General features: G+C 45.1%; 2 protein-coding genes and 1 long non-coding RNA gene across 21 annotated transcripts in view; 1 reads left to right on the top strand and 2 right to left on the bottom strand.

Moving 5' to 3' along the window:
* Window positions 1–524: 524 nt before the first annotated feature.
* On the bottom strand, window positions 525–4,978 carry DUSP6 (dual specificity phosphatase 6). 2 transcript variants are annotated; one of them, XM_082419050.1, is made up of 3 exons: window positions 4,133–4,978; window positions 3,079–3,516; window positions 525–2,036 (listed from the first exon to the last, which is right to left on the bottom strand). In XM_082419050.1, exons 1-3 carry the CDS (start codon window positions 4,530–4,532, stop codon window positions 1,729–1,731), a joined length of 1,146 nt encoding a protein of 381 aa, XP_082275176.1. In that variant the 5' UTR covers window positions 4,533–4,978; the 3' UTR covers window positions 525–1,728. The 2 variants fall into 2 exon arrangements, with proteins under 2 accessions (XP_082275176.1, XP_082275177.1); XM_082419051.1 differs by lacking the exon at window positions 3,079–3,516.
* A 185-nt stretch (window positions 4,979–5,163) lies between these two features.
* The window catches only part of LOC309640397 (uncharacterized protein), a 55,181-nt gene continuing 37,083 nt past the window's right edge, over window positions 5,164–23,261 (top strand). For 3 of the 18 annotated variants that reach the window (XM_082419126.1, XM_082419131.1, XM_082419116.1), the window contains exons 1-2: window positions 6,440–7,303; window positions 10,459–10,544. In XM_082419126.1, coding sequence (XP_082275252.1) covers window positions 6,668–7,300 — 633 coding nt within the window. In that variant the 5' untranslated portion in view covers window positions 6,440–6,667 and the 3' untranslated portion in view covers window positions 7,301–7,303; window positions 10,459–10,544. The other 15 variants (XM_082419120.1, XM_082419125.1, XM_082419128.1 and 12 more) reach the window with 15 other exon arrangements.
* Window positions 23,084–23,261, bottom strand: part of LOC309640446 — a 37,333-nt gene continuing 37,155 nt past the window's right edge. Inside the window, exon 3 of the long non-coding RNA XR_014252227.1 lies at window positions 23,084–23,189. This is a non-coding gene — a long non-coding RNA (uncharacterized lncRNA). The remainder of the gene's footprint in view (window positions 23,190–23,261) is intronic.

Below are 23,261 nucleotides of genomic sequence, written 5' to 3'. Positions count from 1 at the left end.
GCCAGACAGTTACAGACCGGAAAAAGAATCATCTCTACTTTGTCCCTGGCATGTCTAAGTATTATCGAGCAGAAGACCCTGACAGGGAAGGAAAGAGAGGTGAACACTGCAACTGTCACCTTGTTATTCTGGTGCCCCCTCTTTATGACTATTCATGAATATCCAAATCTTATACTTCAGCAAGCTGTGCTCTATGACTTCGTTCTTCTTCAAGAGCATTACAATTTTCCTAAGTAAGCCAGAACTTATCATTAAGTATGGTCCATTGGAATGATGTAATCACTCTCTTCCCTTCGTATTAAGTATTATCCATAGGAATGATATAGTCAATCCCTTATGTCACTTTTATTTGAAGCAAAAGATGCACCTGAAAACTTCTTGGAAATAGCTTAAAAGATGAGAACTTTGCCCCATTATTCCTACATGTACTTTACAAGCCAATATCAATCCCCAACTGAAAAGGTCCTAAAATGTGTCACTTCACATGTAAGTAAAATTAAGGAGAGATTTTTTAAAAATACACATTCAATAGCCAAAATAGTTATTTATTAATAATTTAAGGTTTTACATTCTTATAATAAATTTCAGCTCAGAACTTTACACCATGAACATAATGGAGCCACTTGTCTCCCTCCTTCACAATCATATGCATGTCGCCTATTGAATGGGTACCCATGCTCACACACACGCTTCCAGTTTCGCACAAATTGTTTTTAAAAAGGAAAGAGACCAACCCAAAGTATTGCATTTGAGGTGACACTCCCTGAAAAATTTTGTACAGAGGTAATATACTGTTTAGCACAGCTGAAGTTTTAAAAAAAAAAGTGAGCCCATGATTTTGGTGTCTTTCCAAGATATCCCCTTTGAGACAATACAAGCCAAAATATTTACAAAAGTAAGGCAGAGTCAAACTACATTAAGAGAAAAAACAAGGTCACAAGGAAGATATATGAAAGAGACTAAGACTGCACCATAACAAGGTCTCTGTGATCATAAGTGTCCATGAAAACGTCATTCAGAATTGGTAAAGTCGAGCATGCTGCAAATATATCCTTTGGATTAGAAAAGAGCAAAAGTTTCAATTATTTTGTTTTAAGAAGTGGCATACTGCTCTTTCTCCCTTTGGATGATTTCTTTTAAACCCATCAAAGGAAAAACAAACACATTTCAAACAAACACTGTCAAATGATTTAAGATCAAATATTTACAATAATCAAATGGAGTATCAGATTCGATTGATTATTTATTTATTTATTTTATTTTCTTTTTTTTTTTTTGCAAATTGATACTACAAATACAGAGCTGAAACCTCTCTTTGGCTCCTCTATATGCAAAATTGAGTCAGTCTTCACTGAAGACAATATAGAGTCAGTTCCAGATGCAAAAGGAAACAGTCATACAAGGCCCTAGAGAACACATGCTCCTACCCTACCATTTGGTCCTACCCTATATACCTGGAAGTTCTCGAATCCCAGTCCCTGCAGGGGTAGGCTGTACACATGGGTGTGGAGCAAACCTACTGCCTGTATCTATACAGCAGGTCCTGTTCTTCCAACGAGAATGGAGCAAATCTCTCCCTTTGGAATAACCAATTCCACACGTGGTAACCTTGTCTAATACAGACAGCTGGTGTCATGTTGACACCTGGGCCACATACAAAGAAAGCAGCCCAGCTGACGCTGCTAACAGAAACTGCTGAAGAACGGACACATCCCAGTGTGGGGCCTTTCACGTGGATTGCAGAGAGTCCACCTGGTACACATTCTGGTTGGAGGGCGTGGTGAAATAGAGCTGCTGTGCTGGGACCCGGTTGTCACAGGGGCTGCTGAGTCCCAGCGTCCTCTCGAAGTCCAGCAGCTGGCCCATGAAGTTGAAGTTGGGGGAGATGTTGGATTTCTTCATCTTCACAATGTCATAAGCATCGTTCATTGACAGATTGAGCTTCTGCATGAGATAAGCCACAGTCACAGTGACTGAGCGGCTGATGCCAGCCAAGCAATGCACCAAGACACCACAGTTTTTGCCCCGGGCTTCATCTGTAAACACACAAAAAGAAAGGCAAAATGTCAGTAGACTGAAAACCACCCTTTGTGAACGACCAGTCTAAAAACTGAATAATAATGATAATAATAAAAAAGATAAAAAATAGTTGTGTGCAGCAGTTGAGCCCTGCAGGCAGCAGAAAATGTATCACTGCGAAAAAACATGTACACTGGGCACAATTACATATTTCAGATATTTTCTGAAAAGGGAGCTTTTGTATTAAGTTCCTGCCAACAAAAAACTCCTTAATGTGTGCATTCTTTGCCCCAGCATGTGAATACCAGAAACCCTGCAATATGGTCGTGAATGCCTTTTATACAGACAAGCAGACTGCAAGGGTCTATTAAATTATTCTCCAACTGTTGTGCAGCTAACAATGGAGATATTCAGGCATTTTAAAAGAGAGAGGGAAGTCACAGGGGACAGCCCATTAGGAGGAACAGGATGTCGACATGGCCTGAAAATGAGTTCCTTTGTAATAGGAAATGCATTACAATGCCTGGAGATTCGCTTCTCCAGGCTTTCAGCCCACAGTCCTTCCTGCTGGGCTCAGGTTACCCTCACTGTCTCACTGTGAACCGGTATCACAGTAACATTCAGCTGGATTACAGCATCTAGCATTCACAGGGCTTTCCAACGCCTAACCTGGTGTTCTCAAACAACTCCCAGGTCTTTTAAAATTACAAAGTCGTGTCAGAATTCCTGTCTACCTTGAGTACTTTTATCTGGCCCTCCACTAGTCCAAAGATTGTGGGAAAATTCTGTTGTCTACTTACGAATGGCCCCCCTTTCAAATGACTGAATTCAGAGTCAAGCAGCAGACAGCATTTCAAATACACCTGTGGTCTGCAGCCTTGTCAAAAGGCACTTTTTCTTAGCAAGAAGATAAACCAGAATTAAGAACGCCCTTAGAACATCAGAGATCGCCAGTCCCACAAATTAGCAAGCAGCAAGAAAGATGAACAGCTTGAACTCTAGGAAGGGTTAGGAATTTTGCATTTAAAAGGCTGAGCGAGGACTGTTAATTAGTCTCACCTATGAAAGAAATGGCTTCAGGGAAAAACTGGGACAGGTTTTGGCTCCAGTGATCCGAGATGGGGATCTGCTTGTATTTGAACTCTCCCGCGTTCTCAAAGAGATTCGGCAAATTGGGGGTGACGTTCAAGATGTACTTGATGCCGAACTCCTCCAACACGTCCAGGTTGGTGGAGTCCTTGGCACAACCCAAATAGAGGAAGGGCAAGATCTCCACGGGGAAAGAAGGCTGGCTGTTGGACAGCGGGCTGCCATCCGAGTCCGTTGCACTACTGGGGTCTCGGTCAAGGTCAGACTCAATGTCCGAGGAGGAGTCGGAGCTGATCCGCAGGCCCCCGAGCCCCAGCACTGGCAACGGTGGCGAGCTGCTGCTACACGAGCCGTCTAGATTGGTCTCGCAGTGCAGAGCGAACTCGGCTTGGAACTTACTGAAACCACCTGCCAGAACAAGAAAAGCAATCATGTAACCCGAGATGCCGTAGTAGTTTTCACAGCTTTGAGAGCCGCAGCCTCACGCAGAAACACACCACAGAACCCTTCCAGCCACCCTGCACACAGAGCCAAATACAAGAGAAAGACACTTAAGTGTGCACCCTTGGGAACAGAACGAACGGGCCCGCCTCCCCTGGGAACCTTTATTCTTTTGAATCCGGAAATGCACAAAATGGCAACTTTTCCGAATATCTTGAAGGGGTAGAAGGTGTTAATCTGCCCCCCAACGACCTCTGCCATCCTGCAAAATCTGAACTCAAAATCGAACGACAGAAAGCAGGGAATGGTGGGGAATATCCCGGGTAGAAAGGAGAACTATTTAGAAAGAACCGGCCCGTGCCTGCGGCCGGAAGCCGGTCGATTCCGCGCGGGCCCGGCTCGCGGGTGCGGGACTCTAGAGAGGTTCGCAGCCGGGAGCCGGCAGACGGCCCCTGGCGCAGCAGCGCGGCTCAGAAGCGCCAGCCGAGCGCTGCAGGGGCGCTTCCAGTCCGCACGTCCCGCCTGCAACTCGTAGCCCCGTGTCCCCCGCCCTGGCCCCGCGCGGAGCTCCCCCGGCTCGTACCTTCCAGGTAGAACGCCCGGCAGCCCTCGTCCTTGAGCTTCTTGAGCAGCAGCCCGAGCACCGACTCGCCGCCCGTATTCTCGTTCCAGTCGCTGCTACTCTCGTCGTAGAGCACCACGGTATCGGTGCCGCAGCGCCGGGTGAAGCGGTCCCGGTCCTCGCCGCGCGTGAAGAGCGCGCGTACCGGCAGGTTGCCTTTCTGCAGGCGCCGCAGCATGATCCCCGGGATGGCCACGTTGATGGCTGATTCGATGTGCGACGACTCGTACAGCTCCTGAGGCCGGCAGTCCATCAGCAGCAGCCGCTCGTTGCCCAGCTCCAGCTGTTCGTTGAGCCACGCCACGGTCTTGCTGATCGCCATTTCCGACGCGAAGGGCACGGGTCTGAGCGTATCTATCATGGGGGTCGAGCTGCCGGAGAGGGCGGGGGTACCTACCAGACGCCCCTCGGGGCAGGCATAGGCTGAGCGCGCTGCGCGAAGCCGCCGCTCTCAGAGCGGGGTTGAATTCCACCTGGCCCTTCCCAAACCCGGTTAGCGGTTGGGGCAGGCGAGACAGAAGTGAAGCCGGCGGTTCCCTCTGCACCCAGCTGCAACCGCTCGCTCTTAGTGTCAATGAATCTCCCTGAATGAAGCTGCCCGGAGAGTTTTGTTCCTCCCCGGTGAATGAAATCCAATTAATTCGGACTCCGTGCTACTTAGAGGGAAGAAGAAAAAAACCCCAGCGGCTCCTAATCCCTCCCTCCAAGACTGCACCTCAAATCCACCCGAGCGTCTTTCTCCTAGGACTATTCAAGCCTCGATTTGCTCACTCTCCCTTAGACTCAGGGCTCGCACACCCCCTGAGCGAGGCAGCTCCTCAATGGATACAAACAGCGAGCGTCTCAATGGATACATTCTCCAGGCCAGCCAATGAGCGCGCTGCGGAAGGGGCTGTTGCCGTGGGGACGGGCCGGCTGGAACAGGTTGTGTTGATGAATTGTTAATGAGTTTGTCATTCACAAAAACGGAAAGGAATTTCCGCTCCGGATAAGCCCCAGTGCAAACAAGCTGCAACAGCGGGCTCGGCGGGAGGAAGGAGAAAGAAGAGGAGGCGGTGGTGGAGGAGGAGCAGGGCACACAAACCAGGGCACTTCAGTTGTCTCATGTTTCCTTCTGTTGAGAGTTCACACTTCGCTTCGGAACTTTTGCGCACAAATGGTGCAATTAGCAGGCACAAAAGCCCTTGTTCGCGACGCCTGGGCGCGCAAGCTAGCTTTAGGGAAACTTGTGCTGACTTTTTCCCTTTTATTCCCTTTAAACTCATTTGGACTGGAGTTCACGTTAACCCCACCCCCACCCCCCCTTAGGCAGTGTGTGGCATTTGTTTGCCAGCTTAAAAAGCCCAGCTCTGTTTACTCTGATGTTCTTTTAGCCGAGGCTGTGTTGGGGCTGGTGAACTGCCCGGGCTTTAGTGACCGATGAGGTGTTAAATGCTAATCCAACATCTTTTGAACAAACCAGGATTTTGTTGAAACATTTTTAAGCAAGCAAACAAACAAATGCTTGGTTGTCCAGAGAATAGAAAGCAAGCTTTTTCTTTAAAAAGAGCATTTTAATTAATTAATTAATTATTTTAAACAGTGGAGACTGCAGGAACAAACTCGTTGGGCAGTCCGATGCTTTTATTCCTCTCCGGGGGCGTGGGGCGTTATGAACCATTGTTATGGGGATCCAAATCCCCCGCCCCCGCCCACTGCGCCCTGGAGGGGGGTGGGGGGCGGGTAGCGCTCGTTAATCATTTCTGAGCAGCTAGCTCAGCTTCCGACACAGGAGCCCCCCGGGAAGGGCTGCCTGGGCGAGGTGCGCCAAGGGCACGCGGAGCCAGGCCGTCTGTCCCCCCCATCCGCAAAGTCTGGGGAAGTCCTCCCGCAAGGCCTGCAGGCTGCGGGGGCTCTGGAGGGCTCGGCGATTGGTTACTGTAGACGGAGGCATGTCAAAAGGGAGCCTCTCTCCCGCCCCCCGACTTCCCGCACAGGGTCACCCCCTTCCCTGCCCGGGCACCCCCTCCCCTGCGAGTCGCCGGGCACTCGCGGAGCACCGCCCGCTCCTCGCTAGCACCCGCCGCCTCCGCCTCCTCGTTCAGCGGGCGCGGGGCGTCCGGCGACACCGAGGATCGGTGCAGGGCCGATGCGGGACTTCGGGCTCCGGAGAGGCCTGGGGTGGGTGTGGGGCGAGGAGAAGTGCCTGCTGGGAGCCCCTGCTCCCGAGGAGAGCTGGGAGTCCTGGGGAAAGTGTCTGCCGCGCTGCAGAGCCAGCAGGTAATTGGGGAAGTGCTCGCCAGGCCAGCGAGCTGCGCTCGGCCGGGGTACCGCGGGGCGGAGCGGGGCGGGCGGCGGGGTCCGGATAGAGGCGTGGCGGGCGGGGGCTGCGGCGGCGGCGGGTAGACGCATTCCAGGCGCGCAGAACTCTGTTGTTATATAAAAGTACCGGGGCTGCAGCTCCCGAGCGGAAAGCCACCTGTGTGCGGCCGGCGCGGCGCGCAGGGGAGGTGGAGGATGGGGGCCTGCGGCCGGAAGGCGCGGGCCCTAATCCGGCTGCCCGTCCCTAACCCACGGCGGAAAAGAGGGCGCGCATTGTGCCGCCGCCGCCGCCGCCGCCGTGGAGGCGGAAGCGGAGGCAGCGGCTCGGCGGGGAGCGGCTTTTCCGAGCGCCCTCGCGGCGCTCTCCGTCCACCGCTGATATCGCCGAGGGCACCTGAGGTCGCGGGGTCTCCCCAAGCCAGACGCCCCACACCCACGGGCCGGCCTGCTGACGCCCCCGCTCCAATTTGCATTTTTAGTCACCCGCCTCTTCTCTGGTTTGGGGAATGTAGGCTAAAAAAAGGCGGCTGCGAGGCCCAGGTTGCCAATTTTGGAGCTTTGCTACAGTCAGGCCGCCCCTGGAAGAGCGTGTTCGGTGAAGGTGGGAGCTGCAGCGCTCCTATCCCCGCGCCTTTTTTGGGCATCCCTTGGAACAGAGCTCCCATATTTCACTTGATATCATCCAGTTCCAGCTGGAGGAGGCCTGCGCTGGAGTTGACGCCTCCAATCCGCCTCCACCTGTTACAGATGTCCCTACCCCGAGACCTTTCTGTTACTGGGACCTGGAGGCGAGGAGGGGAGAAGCAGGATGCCTTGCAGCGGAACTGAGAAGTGCATAATCTTTCAGTCCAAGACCTCCAACAGAAAATGCAAGAAGGGAAATTGTTTTCCACTTAGCTATTTTAGAAGTGCTGTTACCTGAGCCTGGGCATCAGTTTGGAAAGATGGTTGCAACACTTCTCAAACCTGAAACATTTAGCTTTACCCATGCTTCTGAACCCTCAGTCCTTCTCAGGACACTGTATAAAATGGCATTCAGACCGCACGGTCCTAAAACGTGCGGTATAAAGAAAGGGCCTCTGGAGTGGGGCGGCCCGGGTTTGAATTGTGCCCTCACCCCTTCCTAAATGTGCGACCTTGATTACATCATCTAACTCTTTTAAGCCGTAGTCTTACACGCTGGCATACGGAAAATGACAGAATCGCTGTGATGACTGAATGGGTAAAGTGAGATGCCCTAAGACGTTGTTGGTGTGTCATTAACTGTTGATATTATTTTTATCTTTCTGAATTCTGAACCTGCAGAATGGCCCCCGTCCTTTCAATCCCAAAGACGCCCTTTGAGGCCTAACAGCCTGCCTGAAATTCCCTAGTCTAAGGAGAAATCCTCTGAAGAACTGCCCTAAGCAGTTTAATCCATGCCAATTCAGCTGTCAAGCAAAGCAGGTGCTGTTACAGACCACGATCAAAATCCTTTAACACAGTTAAATACCGAAAATACCCAGCTACCTTTCTAACTTCTCCCTACTGGTCCCCTCTTAAACACTCTGTACACTAAGCTGATATAATAGAAGTAATATGTAGTGGGTATTTACCACCTGGTGGGCATGGTCTTGATTTCTGTGTTTACATGCATATTTCCGTCAGTCTTCAGAAAACCCATGCAAATTATCCTCATTTACAGAGATTAAGGAATTTGCCTGAGGTCACACAGGAGCAAATGGTGGGGTCAGGATTTGAAGCCTGACTCTTCACAGAGCCTCAAGGACTACCACATACCCATATTACAGGGTGTCGTGGAGACCGCGCCCACCACGCTTTGCTGTTGCTGCGGAAATTTGAAGGATTCAAGGTCTGCGCTTTGAATTTTGACCACCAGGCATTTCCGGGCTTCACATATTATGTTGCTCATTCCCCACAGATGTCAAGGATCAAAATTAGGCTCATTTCCTTCCTGCTCCTTTTACATCTGGTGGTTTTCTTTGACTGTATGCACCTTTTCATTAGTCAACCATTCAATAAATGCCCATACAGTTTTCTTTGTTAGAGTTTGTCTTAGATGCTAATCCTCGCAACTGCCATTACTGATGTGTCTCAGTGTAGCACATGGGCCTGAGTTCAAATCTTAGCTCTGTCTCTAACTAGTATTTTGATAGGGGAAAGTCACTTAACCTCTCTGGGCCTCCATTCATTCACTCATTTACTCTAGGTACCAGGAAAGCAGCAGTAAATAAAACAGACAAGAACCCTGCCCTCCTGGAGCTTACATTTTAGTAACAACAAGCAATGAACAAAATAAATAATTATACAGTATATTAGAAAGGAAACGTGCTATGGAGAAAAGTAAAGCAAGGAAAGGAATTCAGCAGTATGTAAAATGGAGAATAGTTACACCTGCCTCAAAGGACTGCGAGGATAGAGACAACCAAGATGACACACACAGGGCACAAAGTAGGTATTCAGCGGTTTTTAAACTCATTGCTTCATTTCTGCATAAAACTGACTCGCTGTTGCTGGGGCTCCCAGGAAAAGCTTTCTCAGGAGAGCTCTAGTGACTATAAGAGCCACAGGCTTCCTTACTTCCAGAGGCCTCAGTTGCCTGCCTAGGGTATCAGTCACATGTAGAGAACTGTGTTTAAAGGTTGGAGAGTACAGCAGGTCATCTCTGATGCATTTCCATAAGTGCACAGAAACAATTTCATAGATCCTACTGTCTCTCTGTGTGATAGTGTGTGCATGCAACGAGCACTCGTGCTTGAATTCTTCCTGGTGTTTCCCCCTGGAAAGTTCCTTAAGAGAAAATCTTTCAGTTATAAATGTTTGGTTGGTTATTGGAGAAGCATTCCAACTTTGCAGGAATTTTCCTGCGTTTGGGAACACTTGCGATTGATGAGACCTAAAAGGGTTAGTATGACCTTTAATCTTGGAGTAATCTCTATGAATATAATGACATTTATTAACACATCATGTGAAAATAGTTAAACAGATTTTCACCTAATAGGGAGAGCGTGTTTTGGAAGATCTGACTTAAAAATGGAGTTTTTTTTTAATTTGTTTTTTTATTTTTGGCTGTGTTGGGTCTTCCTTGCTGCACGCGGGCTTTCTCTAGTTGCAGCGAGTGGGGGCTACTCTTCGTTGCGGTGCATGGGCTTCTCACTGTGGTGGTTTCTCTTGTTGCGGAGCATGGTCTCTAGGTGCACAGGCTTCAGTAGTTGCGGTGCATGGGCTCAGTAGTTGTGGCTCGCCGGCTCTAGAGTGCAGGCTCAGTAGTTGTGGCGCATGTGCTTAGTTGCTCCATGGCATGTGGCATGTACCAGGGATCGAACCCGTGTCCCCTGCAATGACAGGTGGATTCTTAACCACTGCGCCACTAGGGAAGTCCCTGAAATAGACTCTGTGGCATATCCAGGATTCAGGATTTTTAGAGGTCCTGGGGAGGCCCTCAAAGTGACAGTCAGTGGAGTGAAGTCAGACAGAGAAAGACAAATATCATATGATATCACTTATATGTGGAATCTAAAAAAAAGCGTACAAATGAACTTACTTACAAAACAGAAGTAGAGTAACAGATGTAGAAAACAAACTTACGGTTACCAGGGGGTAAGTGCGGGAAGGATAAATTGGGATTGACACACACACGCTTCTATATATAAAACAGCTAACTAATAAAGACCTACTGTATAGTGCAGGGAATTCTACTCAATACTCTGTAATGACCTATTTGGGAAATGAATCTTAAAAAAGAGTGAATATATGTATATGTATAACTGATTCACTTTGCTGTACACCTGAACCTAACACAACATTGTAAATCAACTATACTACAAAAAAAATTTTTTTTTTTAAGAAGTGACAGTCGGTGGCTTTCAGGACAGCTAAACCTCAGAACAGAATTTAACTGCATTTGAGAAATATGTTTGAAATAGTCCGACTTTAAATAAAGGGCATATGGGGTTCACAAAACTCATACTCTGCTTTCCTGACAGGTGCCTTGAAAAGACAGCAACTTATGTCAGACCGGTAGGAACCGTGGAACCCAAGAGGCCCAAAGGACTGACAATAGGAAACCCAGGTAATACACAATGATGGGCTGTGCATGGAAAAAACCAAAGGGAGCTTCAAATGTGAGCCCCAAATTAAAATACCATGACTGCAGATCCAGGTTTGCCATCAAACTGCTTCCGGTGTTGCAGCTTCATGCAGCTTGCCCCAGGGTCAGCTGCGGGGAGCTTATTGAAGGCGGGTAACAATGTCCCCAAACAATGCAGCTGTGGAGGGAAAGGCAGGTAAGCTTAGACGGGGACTAACAGGCAGCTAGACAGCAGCAGTTCCAGAGTCACATCCACAGTCACATGGAGGGAGTGGTCGGAGCTTTCCTGTAAAAGAGATGGCACTTTCACACCTTGCCGGAATTCTACAACCTGAAGAAAAATATGAGCTACTGTGAAATTCAGACCTTGACCCCAATCGAAGCTTTTTAAAAATTAGGTCTTCATCAGCTTTCTTGGGTTTCTGTTTCCCCTCACCTGATGGAATACCTTTTAGTGTACATTCAGGATCCCACAGAGACTCTATCAAGAATATTCTTTGGAAGTTAGTCTCTAGTAAGGACATTCACTTACAGCTAGCAGCGTTGATTTCTTCTTTCAGATGCTTTTGTCCTTTTCCTTCCCATGGGAAAACATTCCTTCATTCTTCCCTCTTCTCTTTTATTTTCACAAAGTAGGAAAGTAAAAGCACATGTAAATGTATGTGTAAGAAATCATCAGGAGGTTGGCATCTCTGCATTTGCAGTATAGCCAAGTTCACTTACTGTTAGATTTTCTGGTTTGTTTTTTGTTTTTTGTTTTGGAAAAGGAACGACAGCACCTTGCTTCCCATTGTACTATTTCCAAAGCCCCAGTGAGGATCCTTGGTGGGAAATTAGGCTTACGTTTCCTTCAGGGGAGGTGAGGGACTCTGTGTATTCACCTTTCAGGAACCTTCCCTGGTCGTGTCATGGGGCCTCCTGTGCGCACCATCCTGGGCATTGGCCATGCTGCATCTACAAGCAGTATACTTGCCCTGTGCCTCCTTGTGCGGGCCATGTTTCCTCGGGTGACATTGCTCCTCATCTTGTGTTCCTGTATTTACGCAGGTGTGAGCAGCACAAGTAGCTGTTGTGTAAGAGAACTCATTATTTTTCTAAGTAGGTACTATTTCCTGCCAGCCTATTTTTGCCTCAGTAGTCAGTAGAAATGACTGTGTGTCCACAGTGCAAAGAATGCTTTCGCTCAGTTTATCAAACTTAAGAACTCACAGATTCCCCAGGAATATATTTGTGGAACCCCAGGAGCTTCCAAACCCCAGTCTAAGCAGTACTGCTTTAGGGCACTTGGTGGGTTAATTACAAAAGCTATATTTGGATCTACCATGAAAATAACAACAGAAAGCTACAATTTATTCAACACCAAGCTTTGCACGTGTTCAGTCTAATTACGGTGATAATTCTGCATAGCAGGTATACTATTACGACAATTTTATAGTGGGGAGGGCTGGACTCAGGTAATTACACTGGAATCTAAATATCTCAGTCCCTTCAAAACCTCTTTAGTACCCCCTGCTCCCTACCTGATAAGAGTGACTTCCTGCAACCTGTTATAAAATAGCAGCATCTACATTATTTGTTCAGTTTTATCTTGCTGGTCAAGACTGGGAGTTCTAGAGTCAGACCAACCTGGATTCTAAACCTTTCTAGAGTGTGACTCTGAAGGAAATCCCATAATCGCCATATACCTCAGTTTCCTTATCTGTAAAGTGAGGGTAGTATATCACAGGACTATTGTGATAAATGAGTTACATTTGTAAAGGGGTAGGAACAATCCTGAAGCAATACTAATTCATTGGCAGTTACCTGCTTTTATTATTAACACACACCCCCGCACACACACACACACACATACACACACACACACACACAGATCTTAATCAATGTTTACTGACCTTGCTGAAAAGGGATTATATAATGAAAAACACTACAGTGCCAGTTTTGTTCTTAGGAATAGAAAAAAAAAATCAGTGCAAGATTCTGAAAGAAAAATGCTAAAGAACAGAGTCAATTGCTTTACCACCCCTCTTAGTTGCTGATGTAAGCAGCCCATATCTCAGTGTGCTGAGAGATCTGGATAAATTGGGGACCCTGGGGACATTGGTTGTCTTGGAGGGACTTCCCAGCAGTCTAGGACTGACTTGCTGAAGCAGCAGGCACTTTCCCCCTCCATCTCTGCTGGCTCACAGCCCTTTCTTGCACTGTGCAATAGCTTGCACGGTGTGCAGGAGGTGAATTGGAAGTCTAGTGGCCCAAGCGACGTAACCATCCTCAGTGATCTGGGTTTGTTGTCGCTGATTGGAGCACCCATTGATATACTCAGGCTTTAAGGCCTCCTGCAGCTAAGAAATCTCCTCTGGGAAGTTCCTTCCTTCCTCTGACGTCTTGCCTAGCAAGAGCTTTTCAGGTGGAGGGAGAAGGAGCTGAGTCAGAGCTGGGTATGAGAGCCAGTCTCCCGTGATTGGCAGGAATCTTCCATTCTTGGGTGAAGAGTGCTCTGCTAAAGGTCACATGGTAGAAGCACACCTAGCCTTAAGTAAACGGGCCACCTGCTCAGCACAGTTTCTATAGTAATTTTTTGCACATGCATGATTCCAAGGTTATTTTTATTAAATGTCTGACAAATGTCAGGTTTTTCTGGAGCCATCAGAAGTTTTAGATTCTTTACCAAAAGTCTAAACCCTTGCCAGGTCATGCCCCGCCCCCTCCCCCAATCCCTCCCTCTCGCCTAACCAGTTTCCCAGGGAAAAAGCCTTTATAATGGGGATTTCTCTGCCCTTTTGTTATGGTGTCTGTATGGTAATTTACTCTAAGTAATTCAGTATAGCTACTGTAGTACTCTAATGCTTTAAAGATGGAGAATTAGCTGTGACATTCTCTAATATGAACCAATACCTTAGACTCAGTGACCTGTGAGGTTTTTTTTTTTTAATTTGCATAAAAGATGTTAAAAAGTTATATCTGTTGCTGAAATTGGTGGCGCTTGCGATGTGTCTTGTTAGGGGAGGTGTGACAGGACCCGTGGATCTTGTATGACCAAGATATAAGAGGACAGCCAGACCACCTGCATAGGTAACCATACAGCCTCCAGCACTGGAGCCTGTGACCCTCCACTTCACCTAGGACCCTGCCCCCTGCCCTGTGAGACTACACCCCCTGCTGGGTTTTATTTTGGAATGCTGCTGCCTTTCCTTCAGCATGGGCCTCTCATGCAAGGTGCTGTTCCTCAAAATACTGAGGTGGAGAGAAGGACTCAGTTTGGATGACTGTACGTACTTGCTGAAACATTTGTGTGTGTGTGTGTCTAGTTAAATTTGGTATGAGATTTACTTTTATAGTGAGAGTGAGGTGGGGTGCAGTGAAGAGTGTGACCTAAATCTGGGGTCTCTAACCACTATGAAGCCTCTGATTTTTATCCAAAGAATCTGACATTTATCCAACATCCACCTTGGCTCAGAAGCAAAGCATTTGAAAAATATAGATGCTCAAATCCCAGCTCCAGTAAGTCTGATTTAAATGATATCTGGGTCTGAGGCATCGATATGTTTCAAAAGTTCCCCAGGGAATTCCAATACGCAACCTGGGCTGAGAACCTCTGCCTTAGAAGGAGTCACAACACTCATTCCATTTGCCTAGGGAGAGGTTTCCAACCAGATCAGTGGGTCTCAAAATAAATGTTTAGAAACAGCTGGAGGTACTTGCCTGTGGTCCACACTCCAGACTCCCACTCAGGGACCCTGATTGAGGTCTGGAGAGGGACCCAGGCAATTGCCTTTTAGTCCAGCAGCCAATAGTGGCTCTTACAGATGGACCACACTTTGAGAAGCTCCTAATAGCCTGGACAGCCAGGTTCTTCACCCACCAGCTCTGGTCCACAAGTATAGAAATTTTCTTAAAGGTTACCTGGAAAGATGAATCAAATAGTACACTTTATCCGCAAATATCAGAACTTCGTAACAGAAAAATGCAACCTCAGACATAACTAATCTGCTTGTCCTTGTCAACTCAACTCTTGAACTGGCACGAGCTCTGATTTCTTTCCAGGAGGGCTGAAACGGTACCCAGATCTGCCTGTGGTTTTGCCTAAAAGAGGGTTTCTCTTGACAACAGCGTCAAGTCTTGTGTTGAACACTGTTGTGTGTCTAGATCTGAAGTGATTGCTGGAGCATATGGAAATCAGTAAGAGTCAGACCCTGCTGTCACAAAAAATAAGTCTGATTGGGAAGGTTAGACACATGCCCATGTTCCTAGAATGTAAGAAACTAAATATAGTAATTGCAATAGAAAAAATGTACAGCAGGAACAAGAGGACGAAATGGGTCCATTGACCCTGGGTGTTGGTAAGTGTCCCAGAGAAGACAATATTCGAGGCAGATCCCCGTGGATAAGCAGATTCCCCCCTCTCCATGGTCCCAGAAGGATAGAAGAAGAAAGGCACTCTGGGTAAAAGAGCCAGATGGCATGAGTGAAGGTTTGGAGGCATGGACGGACGTGCGTGAGAACTAGAGAGCAGTTGAGCAGTTATAAATGGCACAGAGTGGCAAAGAAAGAGGAAAGGTAGTTTAAAGCCAGATGGACCTGGGCTTTGGATGTCCTGCTAAGGAGTTTGGAATTTTTCTTTAGGCAGTGAGAAGTCATCACAGATATTTATACAGGGGTGTGGCATGATTTCAGAATATGGTTCTGGTAACAAAGCGGGTGAGTAGACTGGAGGGGAGAGAGAAACTGGGGGCAGGAAAACCAGTTAGGAAGCAATTGCAGTTGTTCAAGAAAATGATGCTCTCCACCATAATAGTCCTATTCCTAAAATAATGTACTAATCATCTTGCTTCATTTTATTCCTCTTATTTCTGGGGCTAGAAAAATCACTTAGCCTTTCTGTGACTCAGAATCCCTCCCTATTAATAGAAGATGACAAAATTCTTATCTTACCTCACACAGGGAGATGCTGAGAGATGCTTGTAAGCCAGGAAAGAGGGGGAAATGTTATTCTAAATGCCATTGGTGTCATTTCTCTCCAGGAGACAAAGTGCCTTTTGCCTCTAACTTTTTATTCTGAAAATTTCAGACCTGCAGATAAGTTGAAAGTTGAGTAAAAGCATCAGGAATAGTTAAGTTTCTGCAGAAGCTCCAAGTGCTCACTACCCAGGAAGTGGCATTTCTAATACAATCACCCGCGGCCTTTAGGATGAAAATGCCATTGCAACATGTGTGGTTAAAAACACTGTACTGTAAAGTGAAATTTTGTGAAAAAAAAAAAAAGCTTGTCTCCCCATTGTTTTTCTTTTCATTAGAAACAAAAGTGTAAGGGATGTTCCTCCTGTTACTCCTGTTGCTGAAATGGGGGTGGGGGTTGTCCCCTGTATGTAGAGGAGCTAAACACGGTCATTTAAGTGAAGAGTTGGGCATAATGCTTTCAAGTGTTCTTGTTTTTGGGGTCCTAGACTCTGGCCTGCTAGCAAGGGACACCTGGCTGTGCCTTTTCCACCTGCTGCCGGGGCCTCTCTGACAACTAGATCGCCATTTCACCACCCAGAACCATAGCAGAATTCTCTCCTCTTTTTGGAAGGGTATCACCGGTTATCTGTCACAGAATGCAGTACAGACTGAAAATGCTTTCCATTTTGTCAAAATGACTGTCTTCTACCTTTTAAAAAAATCCATGCTCAATATATCTGCTGAGTTGGGGCAAGATCTTCTGAGGAATAAAAAGATAAATCACATGGGGACACTCGCCTCAAGAAGCTAACAGGTGGGACCGTGACCTAAGAGAGAATGTTGCCGAAGTAGCATTCAGTGTGCAGGTAGAACAGTATCAAAGTTCAAGATCCAAAAGGATGGTGGTGTTAGGTGATGGATGGAGTCCTGCCAACCCAGGTGGGACGATTTAGACTTACAATGAGGAACTCCACGGTTCTTTGTTTTACATATGAAAACTAAATGATTATAGAGTGATATAATAAGGGTACATGTCAGGAACACATAAGGAGAAGATAATATACAGTACTTTCTAAGGAGTTACATAAGGAATAAGTGATTAGTTCTCTCAAATGGAAATATTTGCTCTGGTACAGTAAATTATTCTGATTCATTTCTTCTCTCTTAACATGCATTTCTTGGAAAACTTACTGACGAAATTCATCACAAAGTAATTGGGAGATTACAAATTACAGAAGAATAACCCTTTTAATCCTTACACAAATTAGTTCTTATTTTAAGGGCAGTTTAAATATCACAACATCCCAGTCTGCATTTGCATTTACTTGCCCATTACACGTTAGATTCTTTTACTTCAAAGAGCTCAAGGAAAACAGCTAAAAACATGGCTGTGCTGACAACAGAGAATCCGTTACAAAGGGAATTAATAAAGATTTATCCATTTACTAATAAAGTAATGTGACCATTTGATAATTCTAATTTCTGATTCGATCTTTAAAGGTGACTTATTCACTTCTTTTCAAAAAAATGTGCAAGACACAGACTGGGAGAAAATGTTTGCAAAAGACCCATCAGATAAAAACTGTTACCCAACATATGAAAAAAAAAAACTCTTAGAACTCAACAGTAAGAAAACGAACAATCTGATTTTTAAAAGGGCCAAAGACCTTAATGGACACTTCACCAAAGATATACAGATGGCAAGTAATCAGGGAAATGCAAATTAAAACAATAATGAGATACCACTGCACACCTATCAGAATGGCCAAAATCTGAAACACTGAAAGCACCAGAGGCTGGCAAGGTTGTGGAGCAACAGGAGCTCTTATTCTTTGCTTGTGGGAATGCAAAATGGTACAGCCACTTGGGAAGACAGTTTGGCAACTTCTTACAAAACTAAACATACTCTTCATAGGATCCAGCAATCATACTCCTTGGTATTTACCCAAAGAAGTTGAAAGCATGTCCACAAAAAAAAACCTGCACGCAGATGTTTATAGCAACTTTATTCATAACTGCCAAAACTTGGAAGCAACAAGATGTCCTTCAGAAGGTGAATGGGATAAATAAACTGTGGTACATCCAGACAGTGGAGTATTATTCAACACTAAAAAGAAATGAGTTATCAAACCATGAAAAGACATGGAAGGAGCTGAAAAGCATATTGCTAAGTGAAAGAAGCAAATCTGAAAAAGCTACACACTGTATGATTCCAACTATATGACACTCTTGGAAAGACAAAACTATAAAGACAGGAAGAAGATCAGTGACTGCTGAGGGTTGGAGGGAGAGAGGGATGAATTGGTGGAGTACAGAGCATATTTAGGGCAGTGAAACTATCTGTACAATATTATAATGGTGGATACATGTCAGTATATATTTGTTAAAATTCATAGTATGTCCCACACCAAGAGTGAGCCCTTATGTGAATTGTGGACTTTGGGTGATAATGATGTCTCAGCATAGGTTTCTCACTTACAACAAATGTTCCACTCTGGTGGGGGATTTTGGTAATGGGAGAGGTTGTGCATGGGGGGGGGGACAGGATGTATATGGGAAATCTCTGTACTTCCTGCTCAATTTTGCCCTAAACCAAAAATTGCTCTAAAAAATAATCTTTTTTTTTAAAATTAATGAAAAAATAATGTGTATGCTGCTTCCAGTTGACTTGAAACTACAGAATACAGTTTTCTCATGAATTAGATGAAAGCCCCTTTTCAAATGTCTACATATATTGTACAATTTTTTCTTCTCTTAAAAAATAAAACATTATTGAGTTATATTTGGATAGATGATACTTGTGCATGGAAAAGGAAAGAAGTGGTAGAGAGTAAAAGTACGTCTCTCCTAGGTACCTAGTTCCTTTCCCTAGAGGCAACTTTTGTTAACTGCTCTGGTATATCCTCCCAAAGAGAGAGTCTATGCATATACAAATATATACATTTACTATTACTGATGTTATTACCGATGTTACACAACTGTAGCAGACTAAACATACAGGAGTGCAATTTGGTTTTTCACTGAGCACATTTTGGAGATGGGCTTTGTAAATTGATACAGCTACTATGGAGAAGAGTATGGAGGTTCCTTTAAAAACTAAAAATAGAACTACCACATGACCCAGCAATCCCACTACTGGGCATATACCCTGAGAAAACCATAATTCAAAAAGGCACATACACCCCAATGTTCATTACAGCTCTATTTACAATAGCCAGGTCATGGAAGCAACCTAAATGTCCACCGAAAGAGGAATGGATAAAGAAGATGTGGTACAGATATACAATGGAATATTACTCAGCCATAAAAAGGAACGAAATTGGGTCCTTTTGCAGAAACATGGATGGACCTAGTGTCTGTCATACAGAGTAAAGGAAGTCAGAAAGAGAAAAACAAATATATTAACACATATATGTGGAACCTAGAAAAATGGTACAGATGAACCTATTTGCAGGGCAGGAATAGAGATGCAGACGTAGAGAATGGACGTGTGGACCCGGAGCTGGGGGGAAGGGGGAATGGGATGAATTGGGAGATTGGGATTGACATATATACACTACCATGTGTAAAACAGATAGCTAGTGGGAACCTGCAGTATAGCGCAGGGAGCTCAGCTCGGTGCTCTGTGGTGAAGTAGATGGGTGGGATGCGGGGGAGGGGAGGGAGGTCCACGAGGGAGGGGATATATGTATACATATAGCTGATTCACCTCATTGTACAGCAGAAAGTAACACAACATTGTAAAGCAACTATACCCCAATTAAAAAAAAGAAAGAAAGAAAACATAAGAGCTTCTACATTCTCTTTAATGGCTACATAGTATTCTGTTGCATGAGCATAGATAGCATGGTTTATTTATGCAATCTTCCTATCGATGGGCATGATGGTTCTTCATAATCTTTTCTGCTACTGCAAGCAATGACTGCAGTGAATATACTTTTATACATTTATCCACCTTGTATATGAGTATGTTTGTGGGATAAATTCTTAAATGTGGAATTGCTTGGTCAGAGTATGCAAGTTTATAATTTTGCTTCATATCACCCAAACGCCCCTTTCAGAGATTGTACTAGCTTGCATTACTGCCACTCATGTATTTTTTTCATACCTTAGCTGACACAGCGTGCTCTCAAACCTTTTGCCAATCTGATAGATGAATCTTGATATCTCATGGTGACTTTAACTTCCATTTCTCTTATTAAGAGTCAGGTCAAGCATCTTTGCATATGTTTAAAGCCTGTTTGAATTTCCTTTCCTATGAACTATCTACTCATATTCTGTCCCATTTTTTTGATTGGTAAATAAATAAAATCCTATTTTATTTGTATACCTTATTTTTCAATCATAATATTAAGTTGATGGTAGCCACTCAATTTAAATACCATAACTCAATCATTAGTTTCAAATAGGAAAAAAAAAAAATGTGTAGGCACTTAATCCCTGAGCACACTTTGATATAAAACTCACTGGTGCTTGACTTTTCCTTTTCAACTCATTCTAAATGTCATCTTATAATGAAAACTGTTTCCAGTCCTCAGGCTTGCTCAGGGTCCAACAGCTCTGGTTTTTGTTTGTTTCGTTTTAATCCCAGAAGAGTGTCTTAAACTCAGCCTCAGACATTATTATCTATGCTAACCTTCTGAGGAATTTTAATTCATTAAAATAACAGCCTTAATATTCTCTTCCAGCATTCACAGTCTCTGCCTTTCGATAGTACCAAATATCTAAGCGCCTTTATCCTCACCACCCCCCTGCCTCTCAATAAGAAGATTCTATCTAGTCCATTAAATAGAGAAGTGAAAAAGTCCTTTTCTCTTTCTCAGTCTGGGTATGGTTTAAAGTGTCTTGTTTACAATCTCCAAATATCACATTGCTCTTGGTGGCTGATATTCTCTAGCTATTGATTAAAAGATACATATTTTACCCTAAACTGAATATCATGAATCAAAAGGATTTTGAGTATTACTTTGAACCGGCTTTATCACACATACATATCAGGAATTTGCTGAGAGTGAAATGGAAGGTGAAGACACAAAGAAGACAGAGGATAGCATCAAAGGTAATACGATGGCGATCAGGAAGTAGGTTTGTAAATACCAGGCTGTATGTGGGAGAAGCTGCTATCGGTTGTTCTGGTTCACCACCAACCAGGCTGGGCAGAAGCAACCAATCTGAGAAAAGAATTGCTAGTATCCAATCATACTGTGGTGAGAGGAAGCCCACTTACAGGAAAGTTAGATGAGATTTAGAGACCATATTCTCAACCCAGAAACACTTCACTGGAGCAGCACTAGTTAACCTTAACGCAAACTTTAGATCTCCGTTCATTCTTCTTATTAAGAAGAAAATAGACTGTTGGCAGGATGCCGGACTGAAGATATAACGTGTGATTTTTTTTTTTTTTTTTTATCATTGTCTTAACCAAATTTCCTAGAGAATAAAACCTGCAGCAAAGATTACTTGCTAAGGCTATGTTGGATTCGGCAATCCCAGGGCTGCAAAAGTGAGAGAGAAAGAGAGATGAGGCAGGGGAGAAAGGAATGCAGACACCAGGCGGGCGTGTTAAGGAACTGGCCATAAAGTCACGAGGAATTACAGGCCAGTTGCTCATCCTGCAAGTCACCTTGAAGCAATCCATCAGGTAGGGGTGGGGGTGGAGGAAGGAAGAAGGGTTTATCTTCTTGGCCTCTAGTCCCTTGATGCAAAGTTTAAGTCCCCTGCAACATCTGGGTTGTTTTTCAGCCACTTCAGGGAGCCATTAGGGAAGCCAGATTCCACATCTTAGCAAGCTGCCTGGAAGACATGGGAGGGCAGCGGCCACCCATAAGGTCCATGAGTCTTGTCTGGTCAGACCTGGGCCAGGAACCACTGAGGTTCCTGTTACGGCAGGTGAGATGTGGTCCCACCAGAACCACCCCCCACCCCAGGAGGCTCTCCATTCAGGACGAGGCAGAGGCTGGGGGTCGGGTGAATCTGGGGCATCCCGAGAGGCACAAAAATGAGCCCAGTATGGTCATGTTTATAAATTATGAAGAATCATTTGAAAGCTTTTAGGATCCAAGAATTAGTGCTTTTGTGAAGGTTAGTATGAATGACTTTCAGATAAACGAGTCATCACGTCATGATGAGGGTGGAAATTCTATTATTAACAAGATTTATGATGGCTGAAATATTTTTTATGATTATTCAGATTGATTTCTGGACTGAGTTTACTCCTTCTTCATCAGATGACTTTTATTATTCAAGTGGATTCTGAAGGAGTGCTCATTAATAACAAATGCTCTTAACCACAATTCTTTTTTTTTTTTAAATTTAATTTAATTTATTTATTTATTTTTGGCTGTGTTGGGTCTTCGTTTCTGTGCGAGGGCTTTCTCTAGTTGCGGCGAGTGGGGACCACTCTTCATCGCGGTGCGCGGGCCTCTCACTGTCGCGGGCCTCTCACTGTCGCGGCCTCTCTTGTTGCGGAGCACAGGCTCCAGACGCGCAGGCTCAGTAGTTGTGGCTCACGGGGCTAGTTGCTCCGCGGCATGTGGGATCTTCCCAGACCAGGGCTCGAACCCGTGTCCCCTGCATTGGCAGGCAGATTCTCAACCACTGCGCCACCAGGGAAGCCCCTTAACCACAATTCTTTGGTTCCAAGTGGTATATTTGTGTTAAGAAACATATCTCAACTTCTAGACACATATTTTACCAAAACTCCTATTGCACTAAAAATCACAAGCTCTTACCTCTCTGCACATTCATTCCTGTGCTCACAACAGGGTCCTGTGCTGTGGGTCTAGGGGAGGGAGGGCAGATGGTGGTGATGGAAGTGGGGGAAAAAAATCAGTGGAAGAGAGTCTGTTGATGGAATGAGTTTCATAATCTAAAAATAAAATAACCACAATTACTTATCCTAGTATGCCATCCAGATAACATTTGGAAATTTACATAGAAGTAACAGGAGGGCCTACATGAAGCCTTCTGAAAAAAAAGTCAGCTTTTCAAAAATGTATGTTCTCTTGGATTTTCGGGACTCTAGAAACTTATTTTTAGTTATCCAAGTGAAAAGACCATAGTTGGTGTCATCTCCGTACAAACAGCAAGAAGCTCACTTTGGGGAAGCAACACGTGGGCACTTGTCCCCAACTTCGTAGTGTCTTTATGTCCTTTCCACGCACCCCACCATCAAAAGCCCCACCAAGAACAATTTGTGTTTTCCTGCTTCATGCAGATTTCTACGTGAATGTAGTCTCTCTCCTCCAGCTTCCCTCTAGGCATTTGCCAATCCCTTATGAGGTTAGGGAGCTTGCACTGTGGCACAGAAAGAATATTCATGTACTGACTTCATATCCTGCAGGAGAAAGAAGACAGCAGGAGAAATTCTGTTGCCACTAATTGAAAGGAGTTTATCACCTTATCTTTAGAAGGTTTAATGTCAAAACTTCAAAGAGAGGATAACCAGTCCAATCTGAGTCTAGCCTGAGTTTCCCACTTTCCCTGGAGTTTCTGTGTCTCAGAGGAATCTGAGCGGATGTGGAATTACATGTTAGTACCTGAAAGCGGGCACAGCCCTTACCCTAAAATGAATGTACACTTACTTCCAAAGGACTCGTTTCCAGAGTGTGGTGGAAGGAACAACAGAGACAGCTACATGCCCACACGCTCGCCCATCTGCCGTTCCAACCGCACATCTCTCCCCTCCGTTTCCTGCAAGTGATTCATCTATTCTTTTTTTCCTTCTTTAAAAATAACTGTGTAGGTATTTAAGGAGGGGAAAGT

Source organism: Balaenoptera physalus (genome assembly GCF_965194825.1).
Source record: "Balaenoptera physalus genome assembly, chromosome: 13".
Classification (NCBI taxonomy): Eukaryota; Metazoa; Chordata; class Mammalia; order Artiodactyla; family Balaenopteridae; genus Balaenoptera; species Balaenoptera physalus.
This window is presented reverse-complemented; position numbering and strand designations above follow the sequence as displayed.